Raw genomic sequence first — 17,146 nt, 5'->3', positions numbered from 1 at the left:
TTGAGATAAGATGAATGATCTTCATCAGATGACTATCATAGGACTTCATGTTACACAATACATGTATGTTTTGTTTGATAAAGTTCATATTTATATAAAAAAAATCTGAGTTTACATTGACGCGTTACGTTCACTAGTTCCAAAAACATCCAGTGATTTTGCATAGCCACATCGATTCAACAGAAATACTCATCATAAATGTAGATGATAATACAAGTTATACACATGGAATTATAGATATACCTCTCCTTAATGCAACCGCTGTGTCAGATTTCAAAAAAACTTTACGGAAAAAGCAAACCATGCAATATTCTATGACGGCGCTCCGAAATATAACAAAATTATCCGCCATTTTTGGAGCCAACAAACCAGAAATTACATGATAAATATTCCCTTACCTTTGATGATCTTCATCAGAATGCACTCCCAGGAATCCCAGGTCCACAATAAATGCTTGATTTGTTCGATAATGTCCGTTATTAATGTTCAATTAGCTACTTTTGTTGGCATGTTTGGTACACCTATCCAAACCCTGGTGCTGGTCAACCATTTCTTCGGACAAAAACTTCAAAAAGTTATATAAACAGGTGGAAGAAACATTTCAAACTAAGTACAGAATCAATCATTAGGATGTTTTTATCATAAATCTTCAATAAAGTTCCAACCGGAGAATTCCTTTATGTCTTGAGGAGGAACGGAATGCAGGAAGATATCATGTGCTATGCGCGTGACCAGGACCTGGCTCTCTGCCAGTAAGCTGACTCATTCCCCTCTTATTCAGTCCCACAACAGAATAGAAGCCTCATTCAAGTTTCTATAGACAGCTGACATCTAGTGGAAGCCCTAGGAATTGAAACTTCATTCATATCCCAATGTTATTTCAATAGGGAATGGATTGAATATATACCAACCTCAGAGTTCTCACTTCCTGTTGGATTTCTTCTCAGGTTTTTGCCTGCCATATGAGTTCTGTTCTACTCACAGACATCATTCAAACAGTTTTAGAAACTTCAGAGTGTTTTCAATACCAATACTAATAATAATATGCATATATTAGCAACTGAGACTGAGGAGCAGGCTGTTTACTCTGGGCACCTCTGGGCACTTTTCATCCAAGCTACTCAATAGTGCCCCTACAGCCATAAGAAGCTAGAGGACTCCTGATATCTCAAGTAGTGATAAGCATATATGTTGTGGTCTAGTACTGTCTTTTTGCTAACTAAGGCCATCAACGTTAAGTGCTGCCTGTCTTCCCAGTGGCCTACTTGGTGTGTGAACTGCTGACTGCTCATAATTTGCCCAGCCCCATTATCCAGGATCAAGGTGCATGGTAATTTGTGACTTGTTTTGGTAATCAATGGCTTTATGGGGAGGGGGTGGTTTCCCCTTTCCCCGGCAATCAGCAATTAGTACAGGGAGGTGTGCTCTCCACCTCTGCAAGGAAATGATACATTATTGTTAGTTCTTCAGTCTCCCCTGGTTTCGCAGCGGCAGCTGTGAGCGGAAGTCCTGCCAGTGGCGGTTTTGTCGCAAACCTAAGACCGTCAATGGAACAAAGACGGTTCTGCCGAGTTGCTTGAGGAAGGAAAGAGAGGTCTACGCCACTGTCTCACTTGAGTATCTTACCTAGTTATTTACAGATTCTCTAATTTTGCTCTTTTGTAGCTTTGTCAACTATGTGTTTGTTTTCACATTTTCAACTGTTTGCAACTGTTTGCACCTCTCCCTGAAGGCTTGACACACGATCCTCACCCATTGGCTGCAACCCTTCTAATTTAGTTTACCCTGCGCCCACAACCCACGTGGAATTTTGGGTCTCTGGCAGTCTTGGGAACTGCCGATCTGCGGTCAAGAACACCAAGTTCATCTCAACCTATGCTGTCCCTTGACCTTTTGGCCCTGACAGAGAAAAGGGTCACCCCATAGAACACTGCTACTCCAGCTGATCTATGTTTTCGCTCATAGTCAGAGAGCATCTGGTCATCGTGGTGGTGGTACAGGTCTACTAATTTCTCCTAAGTGGAGATTTTCTCACCTGTCCATCTCATTTGAATTCCATGCTGTCACTTGTCCACTCAAGCTTAACATTATTGTCACCTATTACCCAGCAGGTCCCCTTGGCAAGGTCCTCAATGAGCTTGAAACCTTGTAAGTTAATTTCCTGCCGATGGCTCACCGCTCTTCGTACTTGGAGACCTCAAATTCCCGACATCTGCCTTCGATTAATTTCCTTCCAACTTTCTTTCCCCACCTTGCCTCTTTTGACTTCACACTTTCCCAATCCACTCCAACTCACAAGGCAGGCAATACGCTTTACTTCATCTTTACCAGTGGCTGCTCAACTACTAATCTCACTGCAACCCCCCTCCAGGTCACTAACTACTTTGCTTCCTTTTCTGTTTTACCTTTCCTCCAACCCTAACCACTCAGCCACTACCCAGATGGTCATGTGAATTAGCAATCTTCGCTCTCTCGCTCTCCCACTACTCTCATTGCGAGCTTCCAGAACAGGGCTGTGGGCAGCTGAGCAAAAATTGAGGAAAACTAAACTTCTGCATGAACTATCATCCTTTCACACCCTCCCTCTACCTTCTCTTCATCTGTATCCACTGCTAAAGTCACTTTCTACCCCTCTAAATTGCAACCTTCTCCTCCCTCCCTCTCTGTGGACAACTTTGTTAACCACTTTGAAAAAAAGGTTGACAACATCTGCTACTAATTCACTCAGCCTATTGAGTCCACTGGTCTCACTGACACAGGGCTATCCTATGCCTTTCTCCCCTCTCTCTCCACGTGCCTTCCTGTGACCCGTGAGGTCTGGCCGCCCAACAATCTGCCCGCTCGACCCCATCCCCTCCACCAGACCATCTCTGGAGACCTTCTCCCATTCCTCACTTCTCTTATCAACTCTTCTCTGACCATTGGCTGCATCCCCTATGACTTCAAAATGGCCCGAGTTGCTCTTCTCCTCAAATTCCCAACACTTGACTCATCTGACGTCAAACTATAAACCTTTATCCTTCTTCTTTCATCACACTTGAGCGTGCTGTCTCAACTTTCTCGTTATCTCTCTCAGAACAATCTTCTTGACCCTATACAGTCAGGCTTCGAGATGGGTCACTCAACCAAGACAGCTCTTCTCTGTGTCAGAGGCTCTCCGCACAGCCAAGCTGACTGTCTCTGTTCTCATCCTCCTAGATCTATCTGCTGCCTTTGACACCGTGAACCCTCAGATCCTCTCCACCCTTTCAGGGCTGGGCATCTCAGGCTCTGCACACTCTTGGACTGCATCCTACCTGGCAGGCTGCTCCAACCAGGTGACGTGGAGAGGATCTGTGTCTGCACTATGTACTCTCAATTCTGGTGTCTCCTAGAGCTCGGTTCTAGGCCATCTTCTCTCTCTACACCAAGTCACTCGACCCGTCATATCCTCACATGGTCTCTCCTATCATTGCCATGCAGATGACACTCACCTACTTTTCTCCTTCCCCCATTCTGACACCCAGGTGGCAACATGCATCTCTGCGTGCCCGGCCCACTACCTCAAGCTCAACCTCAACAAGACAGGACTGCTCTTCCTCCAAGGGAAAGCCTGCTCACTCAAAGACCTCTCCATCATGGTTTACAACTCTGCAGTGTCCTGCAGGTTCATGCTCTACAACATTCGTGGAGTACGACCCTATCTCACACAGGAAGTGGCACATGTCCTAATCCAGGCACTTGTCCTGTCCCGTCTGGACTACTGCAACTCACTGTTGGCTGGGCTCCCAGCTTGTGCCATCAAACCCCTGCATCTTCTCCAGAACACTGCAGCCTGCCTAGTTTTCAACTTTCCCAAGTTATTTCTGTCACCCCGCTCCTCCGCACACTCCACTGGCTTCCAGTTGAAGCTCGCATCCACTACAAGACCATGGTGTTACCTACGGAACAGCATGAGGAACTGCCCCTCCCTACCTTCTGGCTATGCTCATACCCTACAACCAAACCCTACGGGAGTGCAGCTCCTGCTCAATATATTCCAAGCTCTTCTCTGTTCTGACATCCCAATGGTGGAACCAGAATCCCCCTGAAGCTAGGACAGCAGAGTCCCTACCCATCTCCCATAGATAGATATAGAGTGGGGCAAAAAAGTATTTAGTCAGGACCAATTGTGCAAGTTCTGCCACTTAAAAAGAGGAGAGAGGCCTGTAATGTTCATCATAGGTACACTTCAACTATGACAGACAATTAGAAAACAAATCCAGAAAATTACATTGTAGGATTTTTTATGAATTTATTTGCAAATTATGGTGGAAAATAAGTATTTGGTCAATAACAAAAGTTTTTCTCATTTTGTCTGTCATAGTTGAAGTGTACCTATGATGAAAATTACAGGCCTCTCTCATCTTTTTAAGTGGGAGAACTTGCACAATTGGTGGCTGACTAAATACTTTTTTGCCCCACTGTATATATATACAACAAAGGAAAATCACATTTGTGACTGTACTGCACTTCCCTGACAAATTGCCTCAACCCAGAGGGAAGTTAAAGGTTTTAGATTCTGCTGTAATCGCAGATGGATGGACCTGTGCTATCGCTTATCATTCTCAGACGTGGATGTAGAAGGAAGGCTGATCAGTGAGCTCGTAGTGCAATATTTCACTGGCATTCAGTAGGGGATCTAACCTCATAATTCACAAATCCAACAATACATATGGATGTGACCTTTAAATTAAATGTGTTTTAGATGGTACACATGCTATGTTAAAATATAAGCTTATAAGCTTATATAAGCTCCAAATTGCATCTGCATAGTGGTCATTGGAACTGCAATCTACACTGGATGTACAAAACATTACGAACACCTTCCTAATATTGCCTCCAGAACAGACTTAATGCGTTCCACAGGGAAGGATCATTTGACTCCAATGATTCCCACAGTTGTCAAGTTAGCTGGATGTCCTTTGGGTGGTGGACCATTCCTAATACACACGGGAAACTGTTGTGCATGAAAAACCAAGACACACTGCAGTTCTTGACACAAACCGGTGCACCTGGCACCTACTACCATACCTCGTTTAAAGGCACTTAAATAGTTTGTCTTGCCCATTAAGCATTTGAATGGCACATGTACACAATCCAAGTCTCAATTGTCTCAAGGCTTAAAAATAATTCTTTAACCTTCCTCCTCCCCTTCATCTACACTGATTTAGCAATTTAAATCAATAAGGGATCATAGCTTTCACCTGGATTCAGTCTTTGTCTTGGAAAGAGCATGTGTCCTTAATGTTTTGTACACTCTGTAGACTCCATTTACAAAGCCTGTAACTCAAATACATAGATTTGCTGTGTGTTGTTCTTCACTTGAGCAACAGAGTGCAACTTGCTCTCCTGCCATTTGACAATTGGAGGGAATTGGCAACAGATGGGTTAATATTAATTCAAACAGACAGTCTTGTCTTCATTTGAGTCACTCTAAATAGACGGATGGCCATAGCCTTGATGGTGGCCATAGAGAGACCTCCTTTGGGCCCTCCATTGTCGTTGAGTAAGGGTTTGATGGGATGGGAGGTGTAATGTGGTGTACATCCATCCTCAAGGGCATCAGTGGTCAGCTGCATTCCGCTGACAGTTTGACACGGATGCACCCCCCCCCCCTCCACACCTTGCTATTGATCATCTGGATACCTGAACCATCATGCGTGACTATGCAGCTGCCTCGAGAGAACCGTCTCATTAACATTCCCAGACTACCATAGGGCCTCCTGTGCTGTTTCCCATGTATAGGCAGAGTCAGTAACGCACAGATCTAGAGCACATATTAATATTTGCATGTTAATGTGTAAGCCCTTCATGATTAGTCAAACCCTCAATAAAATGAAATAGTACAATAATATATTAGTTGAATTGGATGACTGAGTTCTATCTTTATTTCTAATACATGTTTTCATGAAAAGAGAGAACCAATAAAAGATTTTCGTAAGTGTGGTGCCCATCTTGTCAAATGGCTGACTGACGGAGAAAAAAGTTTAAGAAAATCGTTAACCTCTGTACTATGGTTGATATTTCAATAATTGATCCTGCAAGCTTCTTCTTCTTTCTACTGTATGTCAATATAAATGTTTTTGCTGTTAAAAATCCCATCGTATGGCACATTTTCTGATAATTTTTCTATACTCAGCACAGGAGGAATTATTTGATTGCAGGAATCCTTGAATGAGCACCAGCTGTTTCAATTTGCAATGTGAAAATGCAGTAGCCTTGAAGATCCAGCTGCAGTTGAAAGGACTTATGCACTTCCAAAAATTGGGATTGCAAGAATTTCCTGCAGGCAATAGCACTTTCTATGGGTTCAAATGTATTTTTTTCAGTACTTCAGCATCACGTTTCCATGTATGTTAGTCGATGTGAATAATGTGTCAACATTTGTTTGGGGTGTCAGATTGTGCTCAATATTATTAGAATTGTTATTTTAAGCCACTGATGAGGAGCTGCCAGACCTCCCTGTGAGTTCCCAAAGGCACTGCTATCACATCTGTTATAAACACCCGGGCTATATAATTAATTCAAAATTTTATTAGTAATTTACCAGAAATATGGATTGATATCAATATACAGTATTGTATAACAAAAGTCAGCTTGAGTCATGTACTGCATGTGAAAACGAAACAATACAAATCTATGAATTTAAAAAATATGTTGGAAATATAGGTATGAAGTTAACAAATCAGATGCCTTTTCCATTCATTGTTGCATATTCTATATAATATGCTCCATTTACAGAGCCATTAGAGTCATATTGGTCTCACAACTGAGTTATTGATTTCCATTGCATTCTTGGGGGTAAAAAATAGACTTTTCCGTGTTGCTGGGAGAAAGTCCTCCATGCACTTCCTGGAAAAATGTCTGGGGCCATGGTAGACACAAATGCTACATTGTATGAGGGTTATATGGTAGGACTGCTAACCAGTGGGAGAATGAGCTGATTTGATTGTAGAGGAGCCACTTGCCATGCCTTGTTACACAAACCAATAAAGTCTTCCCTGGGACATTGGCTTACTGTGTAGCCGCTTCACACTTCAAGTGCCAAATAATGACTGCAGTGACAACATTTTATGGCAGGCATTGAACAGGAAAGGCTTATTAATATTGTCTCATGTGGAAAAGTGTTTTAAACCGAGGTCATTGAAAACTCAGCATAATATGGGGCTGAGCAGTGGAAGGGTGGTTCAAGATGGTTTCCAATATTTTGTTGTTTCTCACTCACACATGCATGGAACAATCTCCACTGAAATAACACATTCATAAATTCACCAGAGAACAATTCAGATCTCCTCATTACCCCTCCACCGTTCCTCTGAACTCTGTACTACATGTAATCTCGAATGAAAGAACAACACAAAAGTGAATGCTAGCTAGGGTAGATTTGGCCCTTCTCATTTATCATATTCACTTGGATAGAGTTTCACTTCAATTGCTCTTTTTTTTTTTCTAATAAGATCAAGGTGTTGTGTTCCAGAGAAAGTGGACACAAGGTCAGATTTGGCTTGAGTTAACCTTTGGAGAAGTCTGCAGTCTGTCACCATTCCTTTAACACACAGCTGTGGGCCGGCTGCTGTGTGCACTAGGATTATCCCTCAACCATACAGAAAAATGGGGGAAAGCAGCCCATTGATCTTCGTCATGGCTGTGAGTCCAACAACCTTCACTGTTCATGCGGTGTGTTTAACAGAGAGGTTGCGGTTGTGTTTTAAACCATTGCCACGTCAGTGTTCATAGATCACAAACAGGGCACACATTTGTACTGTTAGGCAGCAGACTGTACATTGTGCAGAGACTACAAGGTTGTTTATCCTGCGACAGTTGTTCAAGGAATTCTGTCAACATTTAACATGGCCCATCATTAATGTCTAAATGATTAAGCAGCCATGAAACTGGTGCAATATTCGTCAAAGGACTGTGGAAGGAACGAAGACAGTCTCTCTCTCGCTCTCTCGCTCTCTCTCTCAGACAAACCTCATCTCTGAAACAAAGACTAGAACGCATAATATATCCCCATAATTTGCACAACCATGTCAGCGGGAAATATTGACTCTACTGAACACTTGAAATGACTGTAATTAAGCTGAATATATTGTGAACATGGCTCATATTTCAGCATATGGCTGATTATTTCAATTAACTGTACTTTGAGATGTTTACTGGGTAACTGATTTAATCAGTAACAAATATTCCTGTAGCACTGTTTACCGTATAGGAGCTTAGCATTTATCTGAACATTTCTATACCATCTGATAGTTCATGTGGAACAATGAATCTATATTGATCCAAAATATGAAATAGTAATATGTAAAGGTTATAAAATAAAAATGAAGGTTCATTAAATATGTCACAAACCCTGACCTTACTATTGGTTTCAAAATGTCACTTCATTACTTTGAGAGTGAATTGGTTGTGACTCCGGCCAATCCCGGGGACACTGGGAAGGAGGAACATAGACCTTCCATGCTTCCCACAGGTCTCGTAGTCTCCACCATGTCAAAGAGATTCAGTATCATACACAACAAGCATAGGCAACTCTCGTTGGGCCTCATCACAAATCAATGAGGGAAAAAAGACAGTCCGACCTTTGAATAAACATGAACTTCGCCGAGAGTATTTCTGATGAGGTCTGGGATTGAGGCCCCTAGCAGCAAGCACCTGAAAGCAGTCTCCATTGATTCACTCTAGTTCACCGCTAGTGCCTTAATATAGCAAGGTCAAGGTTTACATTCCTGTCTACAACAGGAACCATATTGTTAGAATTAAATGAGAGGGAGAGTGAATCAATTACAATCTGTTGATCAATAAAGATATCTAACAACTGTTTCCTTTATAGGATCCATGGATTGAAGGAAATCCTTTGTGACAAAACTACTCAAATGTTCCAAACAACATAATAGTCACTCAACCTCAAATTGTGAAGCAATTTATAATATTTGATCCTATTTTCCGGTGTGAACTGATCGGAGTGATTGATAGCTTCTGTTGTAAAGCTATTGCATTCCATCGCCATCTCTCCTCCTCCCAGTCCCATGCGATATGAGGAGAGGAGGAGTATGGTGGGGACTGTGGGAGCTAGCTGCCTCATTGGTGTGCAAGACATGTCCAACCCCTCATTCTCCACAGCACCAGTAAACAGCAACACAGAGGCCCATTGTGCCCAGGCAAAAAAAAAATCACTCTGTTTCAGAAGGAATGAACAGAACTCTCACTCAGTCTCACTCATACCAACTCAATGGCCTCTGCTAGTTACCCACAAGCACAAGCTCACTTACCCACAAGCAGAATGTCAGTATTATAAGATAAGACTCACATAATGAACTTTTTCATGGTCAGTGTTCTGTATTGAAAATGTTTAAGCATAAAATCCATGATTCAATCAAATCAGAAGGCCAGTTATTGCTAACTTCAATTCCCAATTTGTGTTGGTTCTCTGTAGACACTTATTTCATTAATCTATTTGACCAATGTGATTAACAACCTGTGATAAAAAACAACAACAACACTGTGCACTCTTTACAAAGTCAATGTGAAATCCAACAAATCAAGTGAAAAGTCCCCACACTGTAGAATCCATTGAAAATGCACAAGCTGAAAAATATCTGCAACATGGACAGTGACACAATAGTAGCTACTTGAAGCAGCCAGGAAACAAAGTGAGAGAAAAAACAGCAGAACAATCAGGGCTTGAAGAAGGTATAGGTCTACAGCAGACCTCAAAGCACATGTCACCTGAAGGGCAGAATATAAACGTGTCTCCTTAAAACCATTAGAAACAAGACATGTTGTGTATGAGGAGCTTTGAGAACTAATCATAATTTGTGCCTTTCAAGTAAGCTCCTGGAGAGCTGTAGTTTTTAATCACCCTTAAATCAGAATATTGAGATAAATAAACTACACTTTTAGTGGACACTGCTTCTCTCTAACTTTTGGGTAGAAAATAATAAGTGTGAAATTAATGGTATTCATGTGAGGACCCTTGGTCGATAAATTCGTCATTCTGCCAAAAGTACTCATCAAATTCCTCATCAATACACATTGGTATATGGATTCCATCAAAGAGAGAGATGTTACCGCCCCCAAAGCACCCAACCCCTCATCACATGGGAGCACACACACACAAACTAACACACACAAAGACAGACAGTTATAATCTTAATAATGCTCACCTCAAATTCAGACTTGACAAAGTGCTTCGGTGAAAATGTAATTGCTCTTCTGGCACTTGTATTGCTCATCTATAGCATACAATCTTATGCAATTCGCTAAATTGTACATCTTGAAAGACACTTAGATATTCAAAACATTATTTACCATACATACCCTCTTCAATTATGTTTAATGTAATGGACACATAATTAAATTGTACATAAAGATTCTTAAAATACAGCAAATTTCCATTTGCAGAAAGCAAAGATAAAATACTCGGAGTGCAAAGGCACTTCTGGAATAAATGGATCGTCATGTGGACGGAACCTTTACATGTGTTTCACACCCATTATTATATACAGGAATGTCATTTCTCAATTATTCATCTAAAAATGATATTTGTTTCCACAGAGAAAATAAAATATATTATATAAAATGCACACAGCCGTATTATACATAGTTCTTGCGGTACCTGCTACAGTCTTTATATTTAAAGTATAATAAATATGTTAAACCTCCAGTAATATAATATAACTGTCTGCATAAAGGGCTACGTTGACTCAATACAGCTGGAAAATAAAAAAAGATAAAACGGCTTAGGTTGCTTTGTTTGAGTTGGACTCGTCAATTTGTGGAATACATAGATACATACCGATGTAATACGTGTGATGATAGTAAGTAGGGCCATATCTTACAACTGACTCATTGCAGTATGTTTTTCCAGAACTTCGAGGTAGTCTGGTTCTGTTTTTAGCTTCCCAGGCAGCAAAGGGTGTTCATTTTTTGATTGTTCAGCATAATACTGTCGTGGAGTCCCATAGAGAAAAGTTTTATTCAACCTGTCCTGTTTGTGTCGTCTAGTAGTTTCAAATGGAGGAATGAATTGTCTTTTCGGTAAAGTGCAGAAACTGTAATTCTGATCGCCAGCCGTCGGAAGCTCCTTAACTCTCTCTGCAATGTTTTGATAAAGCAGCTCCGGCTGTCGATTGCCACAAGATTGTTTCTCATTGAGTTCCACTGTGCTTATGGTATATGGGCTTGGGGGCAACTCCGACTTTTTCGGGTCCATGGTGCTGAAAGTTAGCTCTTTTAGATTCCTATAGTAGGCCACCTGCTCGCTATCTTTCTGCATGTAGATGGGGTTCTGACACATCTGGCTAGCGGGGGGAGGGATGTAGTTATACACATGTGTCTCTGTTTTATCTGCAGTGGGCTCTGAGCTATATGAACCATACTGTACGTGGAAAGAGTTTATATCTAAATGATTGGCACTGGCGGGGACGCTATCAATTCCTTTGCGTCGTTTGAGGACGAATACGAAAAGACCAGCCCCGAAGCAGACCGACAGAATGAACACCACGAGCAGTCCCAGTATGAGAACAGACAGGGGCACCTCCGCGTGCATCTCGGGTATCTGCTCTTCTGTTGACGTGATGGCAAGCGGGGGAGTGGAGTCGGTGCTGGGACTGACCGTGGGGGCCTTGGTTAGTCCTACTGTGACCTCGTTAGGCTCGGGACAAATTGCGTCATTACGCAGAGATCTGAGCAGCCGCCCTGCGTGTTTGGAGGGCGAATCACATGTGATTTCATTTACCACGACACTGGTGCTGGACAGCTCCATCCAGTTTTTAAGGGCGACGATGTCGCATGTGCAATCCCATGGGTTCTCCTGCAGATCGATCTGAATGAATGCGGAGAGCTGGTCGAGCACACCGCGCACCGGCAGGTGGGAGAAGTGATTGTTCCTCAGGTTCAGTCTTGTTAGCATAGTCCCCCAAAATATATTGTCGGGAAGGGATCTTAGTAGATTGTTGTTTAGGAACAGCAGCTGCAGATTCTGTAATGAGTTAAACGTCTGTGGTAAAATGTCCTTGATGACATTGTACTCCAGGTATAAATATTGAAGGCTCTGCAGCCCTACGAATAATGATTGGGATAGACTTTCAATGTAATTGCCATTGAGGTAAAGTCTCCGTAGATTAGCCAGGTTGTCAAAGGCCCCGTCCTGAATAACAGCTATCCTATTATTTCCTAAATGGAGGAGCTCGAGTGTGCTGTATTCGGTTAGGTCTGTTCTATATATGGTATGTAAGTAATTCCCTGTTAAATGCAATTTCTTTGGATAGGAGGGTTTAGGGGTAAGCTCTGTTATATTATGCAATTTCCTCTCCTGGCAGTTGATATTTAATCCAGTGTCTGCGTTCTGGGAGGTACAGACGCATATACTAGGGCAGGTCATGGGAACAGGGGACCTAGTCTGATAAACCATTATAGGCCCCAGCACTTGTTTGTCCTTACCAGACGTTACCCGTTGTGTAGGGCGATTTCTCATTTTAGGGGGACGGGATGCCCGTGGGGCTTTTGTTGGAGTGACACCGGGGTGTAGGGTGGGAGAGGGGCCGTCGTATTGGGAATCAGAAGGGGGCTGCATTGCGCGGTGATTAGAATCACCAGCATTACGTCGGGGGCATAGATCTTGCCTAATCAATTGCGTAATGTCCTTTCCATGCAGTCTAAAGGGGGTCTCGCACACGATGTCCCCTACAAAGACCGAGATGGTGTCCAGCCAGGCTTTTAAGGGTATCAGATCACAGGTGCAATTCCACGGGTTCTCCTCCAGTTGGATCTCCATAATGCCGCCTATGTGCTCCAGCACACCAGCAAAAGGCAGCATTTTAAGCCGGTTTCCCCTTAGATCCAAATGCGTTAACATAACGAAACGAAATACATTGTTGGGAAGAGACAGCATGAGGTTGTCGTTGAGAATCAGCACTTTGAGTTTATTTAATTTGCCGAATGCACCTGCTTCAATGGCGCTGATGTAATTATAATCTGCCTGTAAATATTCCAAACTCTCTAAACCAGAAAAGGTGACTTCCTTGATTATCTCCAAATTATTGTTGTTGAGATGAAGTCGTTTTAAAAACCTCAGTCCAGTAAAAGCTCCAGTCTGTATCTCCTGTAACCCGTTGTTTCCCAGGTGAAGGGATGTGACATTACCATAATTGATAAACTCGTTCGGATTAAGTCGCGAAAGAAAGTTTCCATTGAGAAAGAGTTGGCAGATTTTGTTCGGTGGAGGCTGAAATAGACTCACCGTTGTAAACCCTTTGTTTTCGCAGTTAATGCTCAATATATTCTCCTTTTCCTCACAGGAGCAGCGGTTCTTACAAATGTCTTTCGATGTTTTGCGGCTGTCTGTCTTCGATGCGAAACTGGTCACAGTTAAAACGCTGAGCAACAAAACGCTGTTCAGCATTTTTACAACAATGTTGCTGAATTATCCAGCATCAACGTTGTATGAGCCTTGGAGTTGGGAATTTCAGTAGCGACAGGTAACCCAAATTAACACAACATTAGTGTAAAAAAGGTACCAGGGCGCACGGACGCGCAGGTCTCTCCATTGATCTTCGTTACAACCCAACAGGCAAATTAAACCAGGAATCATTCATCGGATACGTTCTGCGCCAGGCTTGAGTGGGCACATTGTCTGATAGTCAGGGGATAGCTTCGCAATGTAGCCTACCGCAATCCCCGGTGTTACCCACGACCATTCATGCAGCAGTTTCAAGCATTTCCGTAGCAGCACAATCAGAAACAGTGAGATATATACTCACTCAGCGACAGAGATTGTACAGTCTCTGCTCGCCTTGATCTCACGAAATTCCATTCGTCATTAAGTACAATTTCGTTTTTTACAAAAAAATAAATGTATGTAGCATATCACTTGGAGTTTTCCTTAACTTTCTCGATAAAAACACTGAGAGATCCAACTCTGAGAGAGACTGGATACTGAGGAATAACGGGCTGATGCATCCTCTGCCTTGCGCATCCGCAGAGGGCTATCTATGCCTGAGAATTTCTGCTCTAGGTCCTCCCACATTCAAGAAATTCAGCCCTACGTCACTAGCATCGACAACTGTCATACTTGTTAAGAAAAGTTTTCCATTCTTCTCATAGTAATTGTAAAAATAGCATTATTTTTCAGGCTAGGATTAGTGGTACCTTGGCTACTAATGAAAATAGCAGTAGTAGGATAGTTTATAATAAACACCATGCTAATGTTATAATAAAAAACATTGTCACAGGGTAATATAAATTCAATTGGAATACACCACCTTTTTGTAGAGTTAACGACATTAATGGGATCTTCAGAAAAGTAGTGTACTACAATTTAATTAGATTTTATTTCCCCTACAAAATGCATGAGAAAATATGTGAAAAATGAATCTTCAATACAACCTTCAGTTGTATTATTATTTTTTATGATTTAGAAACCAAGCTCAGTATTGTAAGTGGAATCTTGTTTTTTGCACACCACTAGGGGGAATACGCACCTCTACCGTTTGAATAGGCCTTCAACACACACACATATGCACGCCCAATTCAAAAGAGTAACATGTTTTCTATATAGTGACTGTGATAAAGTAACCTAAAGTAGCAGGCATAGAACGAGCCTGAACAAACGGATGTTAGGTTGAAAATACTGTATCCGTAAACCCGATGTTAGTATAGGCTAGTGATTAACTAATGTGTCTCATGGGCAAGGGGTGTTACAGGAAGCAACATTTCCTTTCATAGGATACCCAGAGGCAATGTAATTATTATCCGTTGGTTGAACCTTATTGGGGGCATGAGATCCCTCCGAGCAGTTACCAAAACAATGGCGGACAATTTCTCTCCGCTTGGATCACACTTTGACAACCCTAAAACCAGTAGTAACCACCAACTTCAATGACATTTATCTTAAAATTAAAATAAATATCTAATTTTCCTGGACCCCAATAAGATTGTTGCCGAGGAGGGCTTGTTAGCTAACTTAAGGGTTTGAGTCACCTCAGCCATTTTTTTATAAAACAGGTCAGCGACCAACACTAGCGAGCTAACGTTAGCTAGACATGTCACATAGGCATTAGAAGCCAGCTGGTTAGATATGGTTCAACCATGGACAACAACAACAACTGACTACTAGTTCGTTTTCACCAAAATATGTTCAACTCATGGATAGTTTATCCAGTGATCACTGCATTTAGAAATATAGCTACTGACTGACATGTATATAGCTAGCATGCTGGCTAACACTGGCCAGGCAGTAGTCAACTAGCTAGCTAACAGTTTGCCAAACTCAAGAGCTAATGGTTAGGCATGATAACACCATGGGCAACAATAACTGGCAAAACGTTTGTTTTTAGACAAATATGTTCAACTCATAGTAAGTTTATACACTGACCACTGCATTTGGGATGCTAGCTAAATTACTGAAATGTAGATAACTAGCTCACTGGCCAGCCAGTAGGCATTACTTGGCAACAAATCGTAGATTTCCTATTCCGTGGGTCAACTTGCTTATATTAATCAACAGACAGTTTGTGGAAAGGTAAAACCCCACCGGTGAAAGCTCAACCAATCACCCAACATAATTAATCATGAATATCAATGACTTTCCTACGAAAGGACATTTTGTTTACAGGAAGGACCTGGACAAAAGTCTTTAGGGTTAAGTCAAGTCGACTTGGTTATATAGCCTACAGATTGATCCACAAGAATAAAATCAGCACAGAACAAAATGTCCATACAATGAATCAATTCAAAATAATACAGAGCTCTTATACAGTAGACCTACATTCTCAAAATATCAAAGGGAGAAACTAAACTCCTGAGCCAAAGTTGTTCGCCTTGCCACCCAGGACAGCTTTTCCCGTTTTCTTAAACCCTTACGAAAAAACATTGCAGTCAGAGTGTAATGTAATTCGAGTGCAGTATTACTGCAGTATGCTGCAAAACCTGCATCCAAAATAACCGTTTTTTTACTGCAGTCATTTTGCAGTGTAACTGCAGTTAGAGTGCAGTTATTCTGCAGTTACTGTGTCCAAAATACCATAGTCGACTGCAGTTACTGAACATTTACTGCAGTTTCAAAACTGCAATATTTTTTTTGTAAGGGCAACCTTACGTTCTGCGCAGCTGTTACTGGATATGAATAGGCAGCCAATCTTATAGGATCAGGAAGTGCACTTCGGATGTGTGGGAAACAATGAATGAGCATGCAATTAACATTTCTAAAGTGAGTTATTCATGACCTATAGGTCTTATGGTAAACAAAAATCATAATCATTAGCTGACCGTGTAAACTATTAAACCAAACGCTTGCATGAGCGCAATAATTGCCATTGCTGAAATAGGCCTAGTCAAACAAACACAGAAGCAAGGTGAATAAAATTCACATATGTCCAAACAACATAAAGACTAAATGACTTTGACATTACTTTGATAATAATGTTCTAATTACTGAGGTAAACCTACAACAAAATACCTAGCGTTTAGGTATACATTCGGTAACGGGTAGACAACCAAATTAATGTAATGGCGGGGAGTAAGGGGCATATTAATTTGTGAAATGCAGACTGTGCTAGGCTGGCTTGCATCCTCACAGTCAGTGAACATGATGTTTACTCTGTCTAGATTAAGGACTCATATCCATTTAAACATGTTTCTGCATATTGTTTGAGATTACACTATTTAAAATGGTTTTGTACCCATAATTTAAGATGAGAATCATGTCATAAACGCAATAAATCATAGTCTGATAGAATAACACAAAGGACAATAACAATAACTTCCAAATAGATTCAGATGGATTTCTACATATTTGTGAGGGCACAGCTTGACAGGCCAATTGTCAAATTCATTACAGGGCACAGAGGGGAATGGTTACCAAATACACCACTGCAAGAGTGGGCTTGGTGTTTTAACTATCTGATTGCATAAAGCAATGTGGTCATAAAAATACATGATAGCCAACGATAGACAGAAATGCGGCAGGCCCTACGTGGCATTGTGCCTTTTGGCATTTTGCCCCAAAGTTACACACAGCACAACTAAACGTTCCAAAGAATTCAGTTGTAGCCATCTCTATCACACAACATTTGACCAGAACGTGATGATGGAGAACTGACTTTGTATGGGGTAATGGTAA

The 17,146-nt window shown here is 41.6% G+C and overlaps 1 protein-coding gene across 1 annotated transcript; it reads right to left on the bottom strand.

The window, feature by feature from the left end:
- Window positions 1-10,343: 10,343 nt before the first annotated feature.
- On the bottom strand, window positions 10,344-13,993 carry LOC115130474 (SLIT and NTRK-like protein 2). Its single transcript, XM_029661654.2, has one exon. The coding sequence runs from the start codon at window positions 13,427-13,429 to the stop codon at window positions 10,862-10,864; it is 2,568 nt and encodes an 855-aa protein (XP_029517514.1). The 5' UTR covers window positions 13,430-13,993; the 3' UTR covers window positions 10,344-10,861.
- Between the last annotated feature and the right edge of the window lie 3,153 nt (window positions 13,994-17,146).

This window comes from Oncorhynchus nerka, linkage group LG6 (genome assembly GCF_034236695.1).
Source record: "Oncorhynchus nerka isolate Pitt River linkage group LG6, Oner_Uvic_2.0, whole genome shotgun sequence".
NCBI classification, from domain to species: Eukaryota; Metazoa; Chordata; class Actinopteri; order Salmoniformes; family Salmonidae; genus Oncorhynchus; species Oncorhynchus nerka.
The sequence above is the reverse complement of the archived record's forward strand: the minus strand, read 5'-3'. Positions and strand labels throughout refer to the sequence as shown.

Coding starts and splice junctions, on each gene's coding strand:
- LOC115130474 (XM_029661654.2), bottom strand. CDS start 13,429: ATGCTGAACAGCGTTTTGTTGCTCAGCGTTTTAACTGTGACCAGTTTC.